This window comes from Rhinolophus ferrumequinum, chromosome 14, assembly GCF_004115265.2.
Source record: "Rhinolophus ferrumequinum isolate MPI-CBG mRhiFer1 chromosome 14, mRhiFer1_v1.p, whole genome shotgun sequence".
NCBI lineage: Eukaryota > Metazoa > Chordata > Mammalia > Chiroptera > Rhinolophidae > Rhinolophus > Rhinolophus ferrumequinum.
In genome coordinates this window covers 58,231,827-58,253,858 of record NC_046297.1, presented here as the reverse complement: position 1 = coordinate 58,253,858, position 22,032 = coordinate 58,231,827, and the positions used below count along the sequence as shown (strand labels likewise).

Sequence of the window (22,032 nt, the reverse complement as noted above, 5' to 3'; positions counted from 1 at the left end):
AAAAAATAAAGTGTTGGGCCGGCTCGGTGGCTCAGGCAGTTAGAGCTCCATGCTCCTAACTCCAAAGGCTGCCGGTTCGATTCCCACATGGGCCAGTGGGCTCTCAACCACAAGGTTGCCAGTTCAATTCCTCGAGTCCCGCAAGGGATGGTGGGCCGCACCCCCTGCAACTAAGATTGAACACGGCACCTTGAGCTGAGCTGCCGCTGAGCTCCCAGATGGCTCAGTTGGTTGGAGTGCGTCCTCTCAACCACAAGGTTGCCGGTTCAACTCCCGGAAGGGATGGTGGGTTGCGCCCCCTGCAACTAGAAATGGCAACTGGACCTGGAGCTGAGCTGTGCCCTCCACAACTAAGATTGGAAGGACAACAACTTGACTTGGAAAAAAGGCCTGGAAGTACACACTGTTCCCCAATAAAGTCCTGTTCCCCTTCCCCAATAAAATCTTTAAAAAAAATAAAATAAATAAAAAATAAAATGTTGTGGTAGACAATTTAAATGTGTTTTTTTTCCCTGCTGTATGTAAAAGAATTTATAACATGCGAATGTGTTTTGTGAATTTCCAAGAGAAGAATAAAGTGGACAGCAGTTTAAAACTATTTGGATCACAGAACCTCAAGACAGAATATTTTGGTGGACCAGAGAGCTGTATAACACAACTTTGGAAATGTTGCTCTAATAAATTCTATACTGCTCTACAACATATGAAAACCATTGTACACTCCCTGAGAAACCAAGAATAAAACCATATGTAGTATTAGCTTATGCAATTGAAAAAAATATGTATCAGGTTACCCATCTATCGGGGTATATACACTAAGAAAGAATTGATTAATCAATTGCCAATGCCTAGAACCGTTAGTTACATGTTAAACAATAAAAAAATGGACTAAAGTCAATTAAATGCACTTAGCCAAGCAAAACAATGTCTTTAGCTGCATTGTAAATCCATTGCTTTCCTCAAAGGAAACGTAGTTTAAGTCAAATCCCCACGCAAGTGAGTGCATGCTCATGACTGAAACATTCTGCCAAAAATAATTTCTACTCGGTCATTCACTGTGGAAATAAAATATAAAGTTCTTCCCATAGCCAAGAGCTCCGTTAGAAAATGAAAAATTCAGCTTCGGTAAAGATACAAATGTTCACCCTTTATGCTCCTGGCCAACTTTCCTGCTTTGCGTTTCTCTGGTGCTGTGACCACTGAAGAACCCAGGAGGTAGGAAGGGCCTCGAGCACAGACCACCTTAGCCAACGAGGCTTCCGTAACTTGCCCAGAGCACCGGACCTTCTCCGCACGAACAAGGAGTTCAAATCGGGGGGCCGAGTCAACCCTCAATCCTACCAGCACTGATCACCCAGGCGGGCAGTAACCTGTGCTCTGTGTTCCCTTGAGCCAGTCTCTGCTGCCCATCTTTCCAGCAGGGAAAGCAATACCAGAGGGTAAGTGCTGGATATCAGAGCGATGGAGAGCCAAATCCTGCCTGTTGCTCTGCTGCTTTACTGTTCTAGGAAAAGGATTGATGGGAGAGGATGGAAGTAGTGAAGAAATGAATGAGAGAAATAATCTGTAGCCTTCAAGCCTTCTGCATCCTCCCAGATCATCGGAGATAAATGTCCTCTGTGGAATGTTTTACAGATGACAGAACAAAACTGTGCTACATAAAGGTGTTTTGCAGTAGAAATCCAATGCTCTCAACGTTCTCTTATATCACATTTTGGTATAAATAAAACCAATGTGTGTATATATGTATTTATACATGGGTATGTGGATGTATCTATATATGTCTCCATACATACAAGAAATCTGGAAGAATATAAATCAAAATGTTAACAATGCTACATTTATTGTGTGTCAATTATACTTCAATAAAGCTGCTTAAAAGTGTTAATAGTGGTTATCACTGAGTTAGGAACAATTACAGGCAATTATAATTTATATCCTACTTGTCTGTACTGTCCACATTTTCTTGGCTAGATGGCTTCATAAACCCTACAGGAATATACTGTGTATAGAACAGAAGCAGTAGCGCTATTACGTAAGATGTAAGCAAAAAGGAAGTACGTTTCTTTGCTGTTGTTTTTTTCAAACTCAGTATTGGGTAAAGGAAGAAATGTGAAAAACCAAGGGTGATTGGAGACTGAGAAGGCACGGTCAGAGGGATTGGAACCCCCTCTGCTACACCCTACCTCTCACCTGCTACACCCTACGCTCGTGGCTCCATTTCAACCCCATTCAGAAAGGGACAAGGAAATGACAAAAATGGGACCAAACACTTAGGGAGAGAAAGAACAGGTGGCACCAACAACACAGCTCGAGGCATTTAGACACTTCTCTATTGGAGGTACCTTCATTCCTGCAGCCGCGGCAGGGCCACTGGGGTCCACGGCCTGGATATGGCATGGCTTACTTCCTCGTACCACAAAGCCCCAGCCAACAGCGTCACCAACAATCTAGAGAGGAAAACCACGATTAGTGAGTAGCAGACAGTCCCTGGCAATTCTCCTGTCCTTCCGAGAGAGAGAAAGCCAGCCCAGGATTAAGTGTGGCCATGACATAGTTCTTCTCCGTTTCATCTCTACCCTGTCAGGGGAACGGAACACTTTGCTTCTATCATAAATGCAGACCTATTCCTGTGGAAACTGTGGTCATGAGACACCTGTTCGACAGAAAGAAGCTTCTGTGAGGGCATTGCTCAATAAATCACTGGCAGACTGCCTCTTTCTTAGGTTGCTATGCAATTAATATTAGACTCACACAAAAAGTTTGGAAGACCTTAAACATATGGTTGAGTCTTCTCTCCAGATCCAATTTCTATTTGCTCTTTCCCCCTAAATCTAAATGATATTTTCTTGATGATCCTGCTACTCACTATCGTCCAAAGTACATAACAACTTGAATTGCTACTGGTGAGAAATGTGAAGTTTTAGCTTTCTTGAAACACAATTTTCTCTACCAAGAAAGGAAAGTGGAAAAGTGCACGAAGGTCACAATTTCCAAGTAGATGCTGGTCCAAACGTTGTTTGAAACCGGTGGGTGCCTTTTCCCGTAGAACCATTATTAGAAATGGCAGTTATGGTCCCTGGGTAGCTCAGTCAGACACGTCTTTAACACACCCCAACTGAGACACGGATGAGACACATTCACAGTCCGTTCCTAGCAATGCTGGCATTTGAATTTAAAACCAAAAAGAAATACTTTAGAGAGGCAATCAACTGTCTCTTGCATGCTAGAGATGGAGGAAAAGCAGGGAAACCAATGAAATTTTGGTGGACAGTCTCAAAATGTTTTAGCATTTAGCTAAATTTTAGTAAATGCATTTAGCTTTAGGGTTCGTTACACTTCATTTCACCTCCACATGCAGTTTACCCTTTCCCCCTGATGCAGACATATTAGAAGTGTGTTTTCTTATTGACTCGTTGTGACTGGGACCAGCCTATTTTAACTCCTCAGTGCTTGAAGTGTGAAGTAGTCCTTGACTACTAAATGGTTGCCGCATGGATGAGTGTGGGAAGTTTTCTTCCTCCCTCCCCCCAGGCCCCGCCCGAGGTAATAAAACCAAAGTGAGAAGACTGAAGGAAAGAGAAGTGTTTTAAAGAGGATCACTGCACTGTGCACCTGAAGCTGAAGCTGAAGCTGAAGCTGAACAATAATGACTGTCAACTACAATTATATATATATATATATATGCATATATATAGTTACAAGAAGCAGAGTACAGCATTAGGAATAGAGACAGTGGAAATGTACTGGCTGTGTGCGATGTCAGAGGGGTAGCGGATGGGGGAGGGGCGTTATCACTGTGTGGGGGATGTAAATGATAAATGTTTAACTAGTACATTGTTTTGTGCACCTGAAACTAATAAAAACAAAATGTTAAAAAAATAAAGAGGAGGTAGATGTCAAGAGCCTGAAGGAAGAGGGCAGGGGAAGAGAGCGGGTGAGAGACTGCCAAGCAAAGCACTTAGGTGCTGTGTGAAGAAGACCCATGGGACCGGTAGGAGCGGGAGGAAGGCGGAAGCACGTCTAAGAAGAGGCAGGTGGTCAGGAGATGCTCGAAGGAATGCAGTGCTCTCACACCAGGGGCTCCTATAACTCAGGGCATGCTGACGTGGTCAAAAGCACCACTTCTTGGGGTAGAACAACTTGTCCCACAGTTTGTAACACAGAAGGAATTATTTGCAGTATTTACACTACCATTTGCCCTAAAGTCTGTCATTGTATTGAATAAGGACATAATGGGAATCTTTTGCACGGACAAAAGGAGTTTAAAACGCTGTATCACGTCAAGTCCTCATGCATTTTAGTGCCTAGGGGTCAAGAGAGTCCACTATGGTAATTATGACAAAAACAGAAGGAAAATTAAGAGGTTTTCCACTTCCATGCCTAACCTAAACATTGACACATTGAAATATTGACATGGGCCAGAAAAACAAGCAGCACAGGAGAAATGCCAAAGGATGAGCCTACCGTGAACGTCTTCCTTGCATAAGGAGCCCCGGGAGTCAGGAGTTCCTCAGAAGTGACAGGTCTCTTTAACACTGTAAGATAGACACAACGTCAGGTGCAAACCTTTCGGAGCCCTTCATCCATTCCTTCAGCCGGCATTTATTGACTGCCTCATATGTGACCATCAGTGAACAAAAGTGGAAAAGACCCCTGCCTCACAGGTTATACTCTAGCCGAATAGAGACAGACAATATCATCCAACATAAATCGGCCTAAACCTAACTTACAGAGCTATGGAAAGAAGAAGAAATGGAGCGGGATGTAGGAAAGCAACAGGGCCAGGGGTGGGGGGCAAGGAGTGGGTTCAAATGTTTTCTATAAAGAAAAAGGCCACACTTTTCTAGTTTTTGTATTTCTTTCTTTTAAATTCTGATAATGAATTCAACATGTCAAAGTTAAGAGAAAACCTGACTCTAGTGGTCTGATAGCCATGTTTCGAAAGTTGACGCCATTCAACCCTTTTCCCCGACATACTGTACACATCCCACACGCCAAAGCTTCATTCATTCCCTTAAGACCCTGGATTGTATGTACACACTGCCTTTTGCCCTGAGTCATAATGCTAGTGAATTTTTCTGCAAACTCAACACATGCTAGACACTATCCTACGTGCTGTATACATGTTATTTCATTTAGACATCACGAGAACTAACGAATGAATTAGGTTCATCACTGTCCCTATTTTGTTAGTGAGAGAACAGAAGCTCAGAAAAGTCCAATAGCCTGTGTTCAAGGTCTCAGAGCTAATGGGTAACAAAATGAAGATTCAAACGCAGGCACTTGGTGCCAGCGTCCACACTCCCAGCCACTACGCTACATGATTCTTCTCAGGTGATGCTGTCTCTGTAGCAGACGAAAGGGCTCAGGAGCTCCGAAGGTAGTGGTGTGTGGTCCTCCTAGCACACCTGTTCTCATCAGCTCTCTACTATTGCCCATCAAGGTGACAAAGACAGCGGCCAATTTCTGACCTGCCGACTGCCTACAAACCCGCCAATAACGAACTTCCCCAATCATCCTGTGCTCACTAAAAACTGGAAAGGGATTGCCACAGGCACCGAGGGCGGCCCGTGGGGTTGGGGGACAGGGAGCATCCTACCCAAGTTCTACAGACATCATGAACTTGAGCGTCATAAAGTAACTGGAGGGGCCAGGGGCCTAACCTGGCGAAGTGCCAGCCTCCAATTCCCTTTGTTGGTGGCATCTGGAGGTCACATGCCAGTCGTGGAACAAGCGTGCAGTGGGAAAAGGAAAGGGAGCGTGGGGTGAGGCCTGGCTGATCCACCAGGCAGCTCAGCCCTGTCTGGTGGTTACACGAGCGGCCTTCTTACCTAACAAGTACCTTTTCATTAAAGGCAATGATGTGCTTCTTGTTGAGATGACAGGGGTTATTATTTTTTTCTTTCAGAAAGCTCATCAATGAGAAAATGAATTTATATTCCCAAACAAGAGGGAGTAGCTCAAATATCAAGAATAGCTCTCAGCAGATTGACAGGAGGGAAGAGAAGGGTCCACAGTTGACAACTGAGACTTTTAATTCCCTGTCAGGCAACTCCATTCTCACCCCCCGTAATCCCTTCTGGGGTTTCTGAATGTGGATATAGGAATCACACTGTACTGTAATATTTGGCAATCATACTAACCATTTACTTTAATACTCTTTCCCTTTTTTTTTAAATTGAGATAGAATGGACATATAACAATTCGATGTATTTATATATTGCAAAATGATCACCACAATAAGTCTAGTTAACATCCATCACCACACACAGTTACAAATTTTTTTTCTCACAATGAGAACTTTCCAGATTTACTCTGTCAGCAACTTTCCAATATATAATAGCGTTATTAACTATAGTCACCATGCTGTGCATTACATCCCCACGACTTAACTTATTTTATAACTGGAAGTTTGTGCCTTTTGGACACCTTCCCCCATTTTCCCCACCCTCCATTCCGAGCTTGTGGCAACCACCAATCTGTTTTCTGTGTATATGAGTTTGTTTGTTTGTTTGTTTAGATTCCACATGTAAGTAATATCATATAGCTTTGGTCTGTCTCGGTCTGACTTATTTCACTTAGCATAATGCCCTCAAAGGTCCGTCCATGTTTTCACAAATGGCAGGAGTCCCTTCTCTTTATGGCTGAGTAATGTTCCATTATACACCACATTGTCCCCATCCATTCATCCACTGATCAGCACATAGGTTGCTTCCATGTCTTGGCTACTGTAAATAATGCTGCAGTGAATATGGGGGTGCAGATAACTTTTCCAATTTAGTGTTTTTGATTCCTTCAGATAAATACCCAGAAGTGGAACTGCTGCATCATATGGTGGTTCTACTTTAAATTTTTTGAGGCACCTCTAGATTTTTTCCCCCACAGTGGCTGTACCAATTTAAAATCCCACCAACAGTGCAAACGGTTCCCTTTTCTTCACATCCTCACTAACAATTGTTATTTCTTATCTTTTTTATAATAACCATTCTAGTAGGTGTGAGGTAATGATAGCTCATTGTGGTTTTGAATCACACTGTACATATTTGGCAGCAATACCGACCATTTATTTTAATACACTTTGTCTCTTTCTTATGTTGAAATATGTAGAAACCTTGAAGCCTAGGAGTTATCTTTTAGCTGCCTCTTTTTGTATCCTTGGAAATTTATTTCCTCATTACAACGATACCAATTATGGTAACATCTATAGCACTTTTTTTGTTTGGCCTATGGCATTTATATGCAGTACAAAAAATATATATATCCTGGTGTATATAGTATAGTGATTAATTTTAAATGCCTTACTGTGAAGGCTTGCTTATCTGCTTGAGAAAAAGAAAACCACAGAGGAGCTTACTGCATCTTGGAATCCCTTTTTTAAGAGTGATGGAGGAGCTTGTCGGAATATGGGTAAAAGGTAAGACTTAAATGAACCACAGTGAAGTCCTGATAGCTCTGGTCCTTAAGTCCTTAGAGACTCAAAAAAGGCAGACTGACCTTTTTTTTTTTTTTTCCCTGCCTGCCTAACAGAAAACTTTCCCCTTTGAGCCAAGGGGTAAGGAGAAAGAGGAAGCAATACAAACCTATTTCGGGAAGGTAGATGTACAGTTAATTTCAGTAATTACCACTTTGTTCATTTTCTACTATTGTATAAAGAACATGTAAAGTGGCTTTGGCACAACTGACCCTTTCTTGAAAGGGACTCTTTTGCTTTAACTTTGAGGGATACCTGTCAGATTTCTATCAGGGCTTCAAACACCCTATTTCTAATATAGTTCTTCTTTCTCATTCTGACTTATCAGAAATGCTTCATTGATTGGAAAACCCGGAAGTATATGAGTACTCAATGATTTTCTAGCCAGTCAGTGTGGATGCGAGTCTCTTCATTCACTAGCGAGTTACAACTTTATTCTTAGAGCTAATCCTCCCAGAAAGCAGCAAAAAAAATTAGATTAAAAAAAAATGCCCACTTGACTAGATAACAGCATTAGATGACAGAGTTTTCTCTTAAAGTCTTTTGAACAATACCTATTTGTCCTCATTCTCTCTTAACGCCTGATTTTTTTTTCTCTCTGAAGAGACGATGTGTTCACTGAGGGAAGGGGTCGTCACGACCTCTCATCTTCATATCCTCAACTTCTGGTGATGAGGTGAAAAACAGCATGAACAAAAGGAACAGTCTCTTCCCTGAAGGTGACACACTAAACTGAGGGTAGATAGTGCATTAAAAAAAAAAGAAATGGAGCTGAGGGTATTTTCAAGGCAATATTACAAGGCAATGATGGGCCATGCCCTCTAACCCTGGGAAGGAGGCGGGCAGGAGACAATGACAAAGGGGTAGGACCAGTGGGTTCCAGGGTCCAGTGGGGTTGAAGAACTGACTGGGTCAATGAAGGATTGTTTCTAAGTACGAGGTCGTCAACAATCTTTATGCCTAGATTTTTTTTTTTTATTCCTGGAATGCAAAGGCCATAGAGGTTGATGGGTCGAGTTTGAAAACACAAGCCTCTGAGTCTATTCCAGGCACAGCTGAGTGTGCACAGACCATGCTTCTTCCTTCGGGGTGCTGGACCTGACAGATCTTTGCATCAGTTACAGTCTGAGGAAGTACTATTTCCCTTGCTGTAGGGAACACGGATGTGCTGCTCAAACCTTCCTTCAGGAGAGACTGAAGGGCTCCTCCCAGCCGCTGGGACGGCCCAAGGCAGATAGCCCTCAGACTGCTAATGCTTTCAACTGTCCTTGGAACTATCTCTCGGAACAGGGCTGCCTTGCCTAAGGCCATGCCCTACTCCCAGGGGCAGCCAACGTTTAATGACCAGTCAACATGAGGATATAAAGGCCTGGCCACCTCATCCCAAGTTGGGACAAGTCTGAAGAGCCATCCCAACTCCAGAGTTCCCCTTGTGGTCAGCTGCAGCCTTTATGGAGACTGCACTACGGCCCCATTCTCTCTTTGCCCAAACATATGTCCTGCCCTTCCATTCAACAGGTGTGGACCCCAAGAGCTGGCAGTAATAAGATTCCCACACACCGGGGGTGGCCGGATGGCTCAGATGGTTAGAGCACCAGCTGTTAACAACAGGGTTGCCAGTGTGATTCCCACATGGGCTCGTGAACTGCGCCCTCCACAACAAGATTGAAAACAACGGCTTGAGCTTGAAGCTGAGCCACCGGTGGGTGGCCTGTCGGCTCAGTGGTTAGAGTGAGGTGCTCATAACACCAAGGTCACTGGTTCGAGTCCCACATGGGCCAGTGAGCTGCGCCGCACCCCGCCCCCACAACTAGATTGAAAACCAAAGACTTGACTTCATGGAAAAACTCACTATTCCCCAATATCACCCAATTAAAAAAAAAAATCCTCAAACACCAGTCTCTCTTTGTCTGGGAATGACCACTCACCGGACTTGGGGTTGCAGAGCACAGGGGGGCTGCTGCTGAGGGTGGGGCTGCTGCTGAAGTAGCCACTGCTGCCGCAGCTGCTCATACTGCTCCTTCTCACCGCAGACACGATCTTGATCTCCTTGCTGGGGCTGACTGTGCGGGCGAAAACACACAGTCACTGAGCGAGGTGGTCTCTGTTCCCTAGAGCATACGGCCTTTCAGTCAGGAGGCACCGTGAGGAGAATCACCTGTGCCAGAAAAAGCACTCTGGCCTTGGAGTCAGAAAAGCCAAGATCTGAGTAGCAGTTCTGCCACTTACCAATAGCACACACAACCTGCGGCCATGCCCTTTAGGTCTCTGAGCCTCAATTTCCCCAAAGGTAAACTGGGACTAATGCTGTCTCATTGGACCGGTGCAAGGAGTGGATTACATAATATGTGAAAGTACTCAGCTGCCTAAAATAGTATTTCAAGGCTACTGAGCCCATGCTGAACAGTCCCTAGAAGGAACTAAATTGCATGCTGGCTGTACGCTTAATGAATTAACAGTACTAAGAAGTGCCTCCTGATTTAATAGGAAATCATGAATCACCCAGAGCCATGGAAAAGGAGATTAAAATACAGAGTACATATTTAGGTTTTGAAAGTGTATGTGAAGCAGTGGCTTCAATGACCTGATCTGCTTCTCTCGGCCACAGAGCTGGCAAGGAGCGGAGAGCCAGGTAAATGATGGAATTGAAAGAGGCCAAGGAAAAAACTCCGCTTAGTGCCTGGCACATGGGAAGCACAAAATAAATGCTGGCGTTTAAGGTGACCACTGTTGTTACTCTAGCTCCCTGTCACCATCGTCACTTATTCAGGTCTGTTGGGACCATTTAAGAAACAGGCAAACCTTAGGACTCACGGGAACGTGAATAGTTGCTCCGCATTTGCAGAAGACAAACTCAAGAGGACACAACTGGCTTGTGTCTAAGCACAGGCTCAGGCTGCTGCCCTTGGCTAGCACTTCCTTTCCCAGAGCAGCTCTTGCTTTATTCTCTCTTGCATCCCATCTATGTCTAAGGAATCTGGGATGTGGGAAGTTGGGGAGGGGATAGTACAGTAACAGAGGCACAAAAGACAGAAGTGGTGCGAGATCCAGCTCTGTCCACCACTTTCTGGCTGTGTCACCTCTGGTAAGCCATTCCATTTCTCCATGCCTCAGTTTCTTCACCTGTAAAATGGGAATAAGAGCAACATCTTTCCTCTTCAAGTTATGAGAATTTCATGAGAACGGTCATGCAACCAAGCTTGGCTCAGGGCCAGGGGCACAGAAAGTTCTCAAGATAGTTTCAGGTGTTCTCATGGTCACGTGCTGTATGTAACCAAGACACCCATTGTCATTTTGCCCTGAGTTTCAGGTGAAGCCCAGAGCTCCCCAACATCAGGCCAACCAGTTCCTTGAGTCAATGCCAAGTTTTCCGAGGAGCTCAAGATACCTCTGGAAGCACCTCAGCCTCTTACACAGAATGAAAGAATCAATGACACATCAAGGTAACCTTTTCTGGATGAGTGGGGTGATCTCGGTGAACTCAGTCACAAACATTATCACGTGAACACCGTCATTTCTGTCAGGGTTGATGGTAAATACAAAACTGTTTGACCTCACATGTAATGTCCCAGGCTGCTGCGCTTTATTTATCATCCCCTCTGTCTGCTTTTCACACTTCTTGTTCTGTGTCACTGATTGATCATGGATTGACAATCAGTTCCCTTTTAGTTGTAATATGCTCTCAGAAGTCCTTATTCATCCTTAAAATATGTAGCCTTTCAATGTTGTGATTTTAGAAACTGAGTCATTAATGATATGTAGGAATTGTTTATAAATGAACAGTAAGTAATGTCTGAGGGAGAGCTTTGAGAGGTCTTCTATAATTCAACTACATTAATTTTACAAAACAGATTTCACGACATCTAAGTTGAGTGCCTGGGATCAATTTGGTGGTGTTTTCTTTTTTAAAATTCTTGGCATACTTATTGGTAATGAATAAACAGATATTTGCTGGAAAACAGAATTTCACACAAGGGAGATATTACTATATTGTTTCTCAAAAGACAAAAACATGTGATCCAGAGAACAATAGAACGGCCATACCTGACATAAAACTGGTAGATTTCCGATTGTCGTGGCTCTGCTTTCTTAGGCAGAAGGGACTGTCATGCGTTTCCTGGGAGGGGGACTTTTCATTGAGCAGCTCCATTAGCCTTCGCCTCCGCCGGAAGTTCATTCTGAACTGGTAGAGAAGGTTGCTGTCCACAAAAGGATGCTTGTTGGACACTGAGGAGCAGAAACAACAGGTGAAGATGTCTGGCATCCCGGCCACTGAGCACGGCAGCCGAAGGTCCCAGCGAACTGGGGCAAAAGTCTTAAGAAAGAGGTCAGTTCTACAGATGCCACCTTGTCACCCACACATGGTCCACATCCTTTCCATGTGTCACGTACCTTAAAAACCTGCTAATCAATGTCTCTGGAGGAACTCTGCCTGACCTCAGCCACAATCAAAGTTATACTCTTCCTGGTGTTGTCATCGCCCCGATTGTACCTCCATCAGAGCCCTTATCACACTGCACTCTCATTGTTCCGCTTACATCTCGGCCTTTCCCACTAAACTCTAGGCTCTTTGGTGCACTGATCATGGCTTCATTGAGTCGTGTGTCCCCAGTGCCCAAGCACAGTGCTTGTCCCATAGCAACACGTCCATTTATTTGTCTAAGCTTTTTATTTTGAAATAATTATAGACTCACAGAATATAAAAGAATAAAAATAAGTAACAAAAAAAACCCCAAAACAACAACAAAAAGTTATGGAGTCACAGACAATTGCAAAAATAATAGAGACCCCACATATTGCACATGATTCCATTCATATGAAATATCTAAGATAAAGAAATCTACAGAGACAAAGTGGATTGGTAGTTGCCGGGGATCGGAGGGGGTCTAAGAGGCAAGGCTGTGTTGGCTTATGTGTTGGATTTCTTTTTGAGGTGATGAAACTATTCTAACATTGACTATAGTGATGACGGCACACGTCTGTGAATACGCTGAAAAACGAGTGAACAGTACACTTTAAAGGGGAAGATTGTACGAGGCATGACAATTAAGTTCACGAACTCATCCAAGAAAAAGTGCTACATATCTCATTGCTGAATATCACTACGGTCACCTTCGAAGTACTCCCCTTGGGAAGCTATGCACCGACGCCAGTGCCTAGTCTGCCCTTCAAAGCAATTTTGGGACTCTTTTTCTGGAATGGCTATCAGAGCTGTTGTCATATTATCCCTGATGTCCTGAATATCATCAAAATGTCTTCCTTTCAATATTTCCTTTATCTTCGGGTAAAGAAAGAAGTCTTTGGGGGCCAGGTCAGGTGAGTAGGGAGGGTGTTCCAATACGATTATTTGTCTACTGGCTAAAAACTCCCTCACAGACAGTGTCATGTGAGCTGGTGCATTGTCGTGCTGCAAGAGCCATGAATTGTTGGCGAAAAGTTCAGGCCATCTAACTTTTTCACACAGCCTTTTCAGCACTTCCAAATAGTAAACTTGGTTAACTGTTTGTCCCGTTGGTACAAATTCATCATGAATAATCCCTCTGATATCAAAAACGGCGAGCAATATCACTGCAGCAAGTTCACAAACTTAATTGTCTGACCTGGTATGCTATGTGAACTCCATTGCAATAAAGCGGGTAAAATCAACAACTACAGGTAGTACAGAGGATTCCTATGTACCCTTCACCCAGATTCCCCCAATAGCAATTTCTTACATAAATAACTATAGTATAGTATCAAAGCAGGACATTGACATCAGTATAATCTACAGACCTTATTCAGATTTCACCAGTTTTCACATGTACTCATTTGTATTTGTGTGTGTGTGTGTGTGTGTGTATGTAGTTCTATGCCACATGTAGATTTGTGTAACCACCACCACACTGGAGATACAGAACTAGTCCACCATGACAGAGGAACTCCCTCATGCTACCCCTTTTAGCCTCCCCCGCCACGTCTCTAATGCCTGGCAACCACTAATATGTTCTCCATCTCTATAATGTTAACTTTTTGAAATATTATACAAATGCATCACTCAGGACGTAGCCATTTAAGATTGATGTTTAATGAAATGGCTATCCAGTGATAATAACTGGTTAACTCCTAAGGAAAATCTATCCTTTAGAGAGCCTAATCATGCCAAGCTGTCACCTCCAAATCAGTCACCATCGCTTCATACAGCATTTTCTATGAATCCAACACTAGTTTAAATGCTTTCTATGTATCAATTCCTTTCATTGTAACAACAGCCCACGGTAAAGATAAACCCAGAGAAGACATAGTGAAAGGCAGAGGTAGAAATAGACCTACAGTATCTGACTCCAGAATTCAAGTTCCAAACCACTACTCTCAACTCCCCGTGTGAGAAATAATCCCTGTGCTTGTGGAGGTTCCCATAAAGAATTGAAAGAAGGACAGAATCTTTACACTGTAAACGAAATAGAGAAGAGTAATGCAGCACATCTCCAACAGAAGATCAACATCAATGCTCGTGTCAAAACAGTTATTTGAATATTAAACACTGTTGGGTCTTCGGTCAGTCTCAATAGGAGTCCTATTCTACTTGCCTGGAGGTACGAAACGTGGGGTTTTAATCCAGGTATTCTGTTCTTTTTCAAGTTGATTGTTATCTCTGCTGTAACAGAAATTTCTTTCCCACTGATTGACAGTGATAGGCAGTCAGAACTCCTACCGCTTTGAAATCAACTGAGAGGGTTTTGTTTGTTTATTTCGTTGTTTTGTTTTTGTTTTCAGCATGACAGATCAAAACATGGTTTTAGGTTAGAGATTCTATATTCATTTTGTGAAGCTTCACTGAGATATAATTCATATAACCATATAATTCACCCATTGAATGTGTATAGTTCTACGGCTTTTAGTAGTGTACCAGAGTTGTGCATCCCATCATCACGATCAAGTTTAAAATATTTGTATCACCCCAAAAAGAAACCCCACACTTTTTAGCCATCACCTCCAATCTGCCCTTAACCCCTAATCCCGGGCAACGATCCATCTATTTTCTGTCTCTACAGATTTGTCTATTCTGGGCATTTCATATAAATGGAACCATACACTATGTGGTCCATCGTGACTGGTCACTTTCACTTAGCCTGTTTATGAGGTTCACCCATGTCATAGCATGCATCAGTACTTCGATCCTTTTCATTGCCAAATAATACTCCATTGTACAGATATGCCACATTTGTTTACCCGTGCATCACTTGAGGCACATTTGAACCATTTCCCTTTGTGGTTATGAACAATGCTCAACACTCACGTACAAAATTTTGTGTGTGGACATAATTTTGTGTGTTTTCGTTCCTCTTGGGTTGATAGCTAGCGGTAGAATGGGAGGAGTATGTGGTAACTCTATATTTGAGGACTTGAGGAACTTCCAGACTCTTCTCCAAAGAGGATGCCCCATCATACATTCCCATTTACAGAAGCTCAGGAGGTTCCAATTTCTCCACATCCATAGCAACACCCGCCATTGTCTATCTTTTTTATTCTTCTTTTCCTAGTAGGTGGGAAGTGGTATCTTACTGCAGTTCTGATTTGCATTTTCCTGATGGTTAGTGATGTTGAGCATGTGCTTTTATGTGCTTATTGTCCATTGGTACATCTCCTTTGGAGAACTATCGATCCAGATCCTTTGTCCATTTTTTTTAATTGTGTTGTCTTTTTGTTTAATAGATTTTATTTTTTAAAGAAATTTTAGGTTCACAGAGCAGAGAGTACAGAGATTTCTCATAGACTCTTTGTCCCCCTGACATACAACCTCCCCTACTATTGATTATTAAGAATGGTATAGTTACAGTTGATGAGCATACGTGGACACATCATTCTCCCCCAAAGTCCATAGTGTACATTCGCCTTTGGTGCTGTATATTCTATGAATTTTAATAAGTGTACAATGATATGTATCTATCATTATATCATACAAAAATAGTTCCACGATCCAAAAAATTCTCTGTGCTCTACCTGTTCATCCCTCTGCCCTCACTAACCTTGGCAACCACTGATCTTTTTACTGTCTCCATAGTTTTGCATTTTCCAGATGTCATATAGTATGTAGCCTTTTCATACTGGCTCTTTCACTTAGGAATATGCATTTACAGTTCCTCCATGTCTTTTCATGGCCTGAGAGCTCATTTCTTTTCAGTCCTGAATTCTTTTTAGCCCTGAATCACATTCAATTGTGTAGGTATAACCCAGTTTACTTATCCATTCACCTGCTAAAGGACGTCTTAGTTGCTTCCAAGTTTAGGCAATCATGAATAAAACTGCTATAAACATCCAAGCTCAGATAAAAAGTGTGAGCTTTTTATGAACATGTTTTCAGCTCCTTTGGGTAAATACCAAGGAGCATGATTCCTGGATCAAATGGTAATAGTTTGTTTAGTTTTACAAGAAACTATCAAATTGTCTTCCAAAGTGCCTGCACCATTTTGCACTCCCATCATCAATGAATGACATTTCCTGTTCGTCCACATCCTTGCCAGCATTTGGCATTGTCAGTGTTTTGGATTCGGGCCATTCTAGTCGGTGTGTAGTGATACATCATTGTTTTGATCTGCAATTCCCTAATGACATGATACTGAGCATCTTTTCATGGTTATTTATCTGTTGATTTTCTTTGGTGAGATGTCTGTTCAGGTCTTTGGCCCATTTTGTAAATCAGGTGGTTCATTTTCTACTTGGGTTTTGAGTTCTTTGTATATTTTCGATAACAGTTCATTTTTCAGATATGTCTTTTGCAAATGTTTTCTCCCATTTTGTGGCTTGTCCCTTTATTCTCTTCATGGGTTGTCTTTTTATTATTAAATTGTACTAGTTATTTATGCATTCTAGATACAAGCCTTTTATCAGGTATATTATTTGCAAATATTTTCTCCCATTCTGTGAGTTGGTTTTTCACTTTCTTGATGGTATCCTCTGCAGCACAAAGGTTTTACATTCTGATTATGTCTATTTTTCTATTTTTATGTTTTTTTAATCTGTTTTTCTTTTGCCACTTGAGCTTTTGGAGTCATGTCTAAGAAATCATTCTAAGAAGCATTTTTAAAATAGTTCTTCAATAAACATGAAGAACTGCTCTATATGAACTGACAAAATGGCAACACTTCACAAATATATGTTCATGCCTGAATGTCTTATCCATATTATCTACTTAGAGCTTAAATGGGGAAGATGAAATGGAAATTGGAATGAAAAATTTATTAGTACCTTTAAATCCAGTTTCAGTTTGCAAAACCCCTTACTTTCCTAATCAAAAAAGTTTTGCATGTTCATTTTTAAAAATTGAAAAATACAGAAAAGCTCCCATGCCTTAAACAAAATAAAATTATTTATCTTTCCATCTACCTAACTATGCTGAGCAAATACGACATTTGATAGAGAAGAATATTCTCCTTTTTTTCAGTATTTAAATATTGACTCATTTATATATATTCATTTATTGTATGAATATCTACAGGCCAATCGTGTGGGGGGAAAAATCATCACTGCTTTAAGACCTAGGAATACAGAGAAATTACATAACAAATACTTGCTCTCAATAAACTTAAAGTCTAGCAGAGGAAATAAAATGGGCTCACATGTAACTATAGTAAACGAAAAAAATTTCAAGTGTCTTAAGAAAATTATATCTAAAGTGCTATGGAAAGTCAGAGGAGAGATTATTTTCAGCCAATGGGTGAAACAAGATTCATTAAAAATTGTCATGAACTGAAAAATAAATGTACGCAAATAAGAAGCTTATTTGGAAGCATGACGGAAAAACCCAAAGCAACGATCAAATCCAAAACATTAGAAGACAAAAGTTCAATATAACTTAACAACAATGAGCCTTAAACGATTTTTTTCAGGAAGAAAAGATGGCTCAGACTCCTCTCTTCTACCAAGAAGAAAGACAGACAACATGCACAGTTGGCAGAGGCACTATGAGCTATTAGCACCCTGTTTTCTGACACCAAGTCCAGTGTTCTTTCCATTACCCTGCGACACATCTCAGGTGGTCAAATGTTGACCTTTATCTTGATTTCTGTGATGGGTGCACCGTCATTTCAGCCCACCGTTATTTAATAAAAGCCTGTGTGTCCACTAATTGCCCACTCTGCTGAAGTTTAGGCATAATAATAAAACCAGTAGCTCATTTACTATTTGGCATCACACTAAGCACTGTATAAATATTATGTTATCCTCACAATAACACTGCAGAGTAGATACTGCTCTTACCTTTATTTTACAGTGCAAGAACTGAGACTTAGTCCAGTAACTTGCCCAACTCCGTACAAGCTAAGGCTTCTGAACCTAAAGCAACGTGTTTACCTAGAAACACAGGCTGGAAGATATTGGAGAAAAAAGACTCTAAAGTTATACTAGTAAAATGTTATCTAACACTCATTCCCAGGTTCATCACAGAATTTATTTTTTCTGTCACCCACATACCTAGTGACAGGCAGTCTTTTTGTGACACTTAGCATATTACAGGTATAACGGTTTTTTGTTTGTTTGTTTTCTTTCTTGATGGTGGGGGAGTATGTCTGTAGTGCAGGGGATCCTGCCGACTACGCCATGTGTCATGCAGGGTGTCCTGCGGGGTCTCTGGTCCCACTCCCCACATAAGAACGCAGGACATGGTGAGGCCAAACAGGAACACCCACGGAGCCATAGGTAGGGGAGTCACACCACTATACTCTCGCTGGCGGCTGGGTTGGAGACACAGGAACCAGGAGCAACACAATTCTCAACCCTCACTGTGCCGCTTGCAGACTCAGCCACCATCTCCTTGCTAGCTCCCCCTTTCTCCTGCTAGCCTAGCCACGGCAGTTATATTCATGGCCAATGGCTCACAGGTTACAGCTGACGGCCAACTAGCCACAGCTGCTGGCCATTTGATCACAGTCGATGGCCATTTACTACCTGAGCCAGCACCTTTCTATGTGAGGCTGAGAGCCTGGAAACTGCTTTTTGGGGCTCTGTCCCCACAATGTCTCTTTCCCCAACTAAGTCACCCGGTTTGGGAGCCCAGACTGGATCTTAATCATTATGCCATCCTCAAATCCTAGATACTATGTGTTTGGCTGAGTAGGTGCTCAGTAAATGGCTGCAAGTGAATGGTCCATGGTGGGGAGTCAGAGGATTAGGCAGCATGTCCAGGACACAGCTAATTGTGAACTATTTAGTTACTAGTCTGTGAAACAGTTCCCCCAAACCAATTTGTGGGCTCATGGCATGGTAGGCTAAAAAGAGTTTATTGGGGCATGGGGGATGATGCATTTAGCTTTTCCTGTAACTAAGTATATTCCACTTAAAGACTTCCCTTTATTCTGAAATTATATCATCACAACTTTGTTATTCATTTATCCATCCATTTATTCAACTTTTATTGAGTTAGTTGGGTTACATGCCAGGTACTTTTCTTGTCCAGTGTTAAACAAAATGATGGTAAAAATAGATAGAAGGGTTTTTTAAAAAATATTTATTCTTGGCTTTCTTGGCTTTTTTTTTTTTTTTTTTTTTGGACTGTGAAATTCAAAATTCTGTAAACCACTAGGAAAATAATATAACCCAATCCACTAGGTATCATATTAACTCCTTTATCAATAATGCTGATTCAACAGCCACCTTGAGTGTTTTACAAACAATTTTCCTTCTGGGTCAATCCCAGCAAAGGCAATGTATGGCTGTAACTGTATTTATCACCCACATTTGCTAATGAATAGTTCTTCTGGTTACATGAACATCAGAGTCTCAGAAAGGAGGGGCCTTCTGAAGGGCACACCTCTGCCAACATGTAACCTAATGATTCATCTGGGTGTTTCACAGTCTTTAAATGGTGATAAACTGTTCACCTTGCCTAAATGAATAATGATGGCTACAAAGACAAAAACCTTCAATTCATTGGTAGTTCTGCATGTTCTTAGTAAATAATACATCCTTGGATTTGGGAGATGCTGAATGTATCCTGGACCGAGAGATAAATAAGCCAAGTACATTTGATATAATATCTATAAATGTGGCTCTTTTGTGGACAGTCAGATTTTCACATAAATTTACTATATCACTACATTCAATAACACAATAATAAAATTTTCTAGGTAAATTATTTATTTCTGGAAAGCTTTTCTGAGTTTATTGTGATTTTAAAAATCCTCCAGTTAACTTTGGCAACAGTATCTTAAATTATAACCTGAAAATACAGAGCTCTGTACACATGTATCAAGACCTACTATTTGTACAGTGAATTACACAAAACACTGGCTCTGGCATAAAGAAATCCAGGAAAGCATTCTGAATCCAAACAAACTCCCTAACGGATAAAAGTACTTTACAATTATTTTTAATTGAAATGGGAATCTCAGTACTAATTTGATTTCCTCAGGCTTCCACTACCCAGCCAGAGTTTAACGTACACTCTTTCTCCATTCTCCACCTCCCCAGCTCTATACCCCTGACAGCGAAAAGGGTCAACATACCCTCTAAGATCAGATACAAGAATTACATTTCAATCGTCCTTATTCATCACATTCTCCCTCCAATAGTGTAGATGACCTTGAACATGCCCAAATCAGGGAAAACAAGGACGGTGAGACAGCAGATTATACATGGTAAGCATACTGCCAAGCAGATTGTAAGCACTCCATCACATGGCTACTAGACTTAGCCTGTGATCACTTCATCAGGGAAATAACTACATTGAGTAACTACATTGTATATCTGAAACTAATATAATATTGTACACTAACTGTATTTTAATAAAAAGTAAAACTACATTTAAAAAGTAAAATAAATTGTACCGTTATTATTTTACAACCACTGTTGTTTTTACTGTTATCATCATTTACTGATGAAACACTGCCACTTGGTTTATGGGAATTTAATTTTATGAGGCACTATATTTAATGCCCCACTTCAATTCTCAAGGACTTATTTAGATTTTAGTGCCTCAGCAGCAGTCACCCTCTGGGAGACAAAGGTCTCCATGTATTTATCCTCCAACTGTGTGCCTGGCACAGATGGAGTCAAATTCTCTTCTCAGATTAAAGAAGTGACAAGTGCCCATGTCGCTTGCATTGTTTTCAATGAATTATTTTGCTTTTAAAAGTGTATTTTCCCCCCTCACATTCCAGTTTTAATGACACAAACATTGAGGCACATACATTTGCTTTGTGAGTGTAGCCCTAAGTGTAACACAGATAATCGTAGTTACAAAAGCTGAAAGAGTGCAGGTAAACAGCCATAGTATAGCATCAATCAATCACACATGACATCCACTCACTTATTCAACAAACTGAGCACCTACTAAGTGTCCCACACTGTCCCAGCTATCCATCTTAGCATGGTGATTGGAATAGGACACCATCTGCTCATTCTTTCAAACTCATCAATACCAAAGTCTGCTACAAGAGACCTCGTTTCATACAAAAACAAAACAATTGAGACTTTTTTAAAAAAAACTCCCTTATGCCCAATAACTTTTAGAAAATAGTATGATGAATGGAAAGAAAAGGTTCTAGAGTCAGACGACCTGGGTTTTGATCCCAATCTTGCAGCCTTCACTAGCTGTTATTTGGGCAACTTACTATGTTTTAAGCCTCCGATTTTTTGCAGTTAGGCTATGAAGAACACATAGGATAATTTATGGAAGAGATTTGGAATGGCTTCTGACATGTAGTGTTTTCAGTGCTCTTAGACTCCTAAAGATCGACTTCATTTGGTCATTTAAGTTTCAGTACAGAACTCATTTCTTCTCCTTTCTGTCCTCCTTTCAAAGATCACTTTGCTCATCTCCTACGAGAACTTCTGTCACCTCTGCACTCATGAAAAATATAAAATCTTAAGCAGATATCCAGACCAAGTTTGGCAAGCATCCCACTAGAAGACATTTAAATCTCAGAAGTCAAAGGAAAGCAAGAAATGAAGGAGTGAGTTAAGACACAGGATGTTTTAGAAAGTAACTAGATTACGAAAGCCAAAGATTTCTTTTTTTTAGCCATAAATTACATACGTGGTCTCAAGAAATAAACAACGGCTACATGACATATAGTTTATATTCCAGAGAGAGAAAAGAGATGATTCTTTCTATATTTCAACTTGATATTCTCCATATTCAAAATAAAAATCCTTTGCTGCATAAACAACTTGGTATTTGTAAAACAGAGAAAAAATAACCTAAGATCTGGGGGTAAAAAAATAAAGAGAAGGAAAGAAAAATCAAGGAGGAGAACAGTGATTGGTGTCTCCACATCTTGAGGTTTTTCCAAATCTTCCTTTCTCAGATCTCAGTGTTATACAGGATCTTTATATTATAGTAAATGTTGTGATATATGCCATGGAACAAATTTTGTTCTTTGTTCCTTGAGAATATTAATCTCTAAACAGGAAGACATAAGAGACAATGTTCAACGTTGACATTCAATAGCTAATATTCTAGTTATTGTCTTATCAACAGCTGTAATTGAAAACAGACAATTTTGTACTCAACCAATTTATAATTTCTGGGACTTTCCAAGCCTTCTCTTTTGCACTAGGGGAATTCTCCAGAGGCTTGCCTT

At 41.2% G+C, this 22,032-nt stretch overlaps 1 protein-coding gene across 1 annotated transcript in view; it reads right to left on the bottom strand.

The window, feature by feature from the left end:
- The window catches only part of DEPTOR (DEP domain containing MTOR interacting protein), a 141,966-nt gene that overhangs the window by 35,252 nt on the left and 84,682 nt on the right, over positions 1 to 22,032 (bottom strand). The window contains exons 5-8 of the mRNA XM_033126381.1: positions 11,519 to 11,701; positions 9,403 to 9,537; positions 4,468 to 4,538; positions 2,346 to 2,450 (exon numbers count right to left, since the gene is read on the bottom strand). Of these exons, the coding sequence (XP_032982272.1) occupies positions 2,346 to 2,450; positions 4,468 to 4,538; positions 9,403 to 9,537; positions 11,519 to 11,701 (494 nt within the window). The remainder of the gene's footprint in view (positions 1 to 2,345; positions 2,451 to 4,467; positions 4,539 to 9,402; positions 9,538 to 11,518; positions 11,702 to 22,032) is intronic.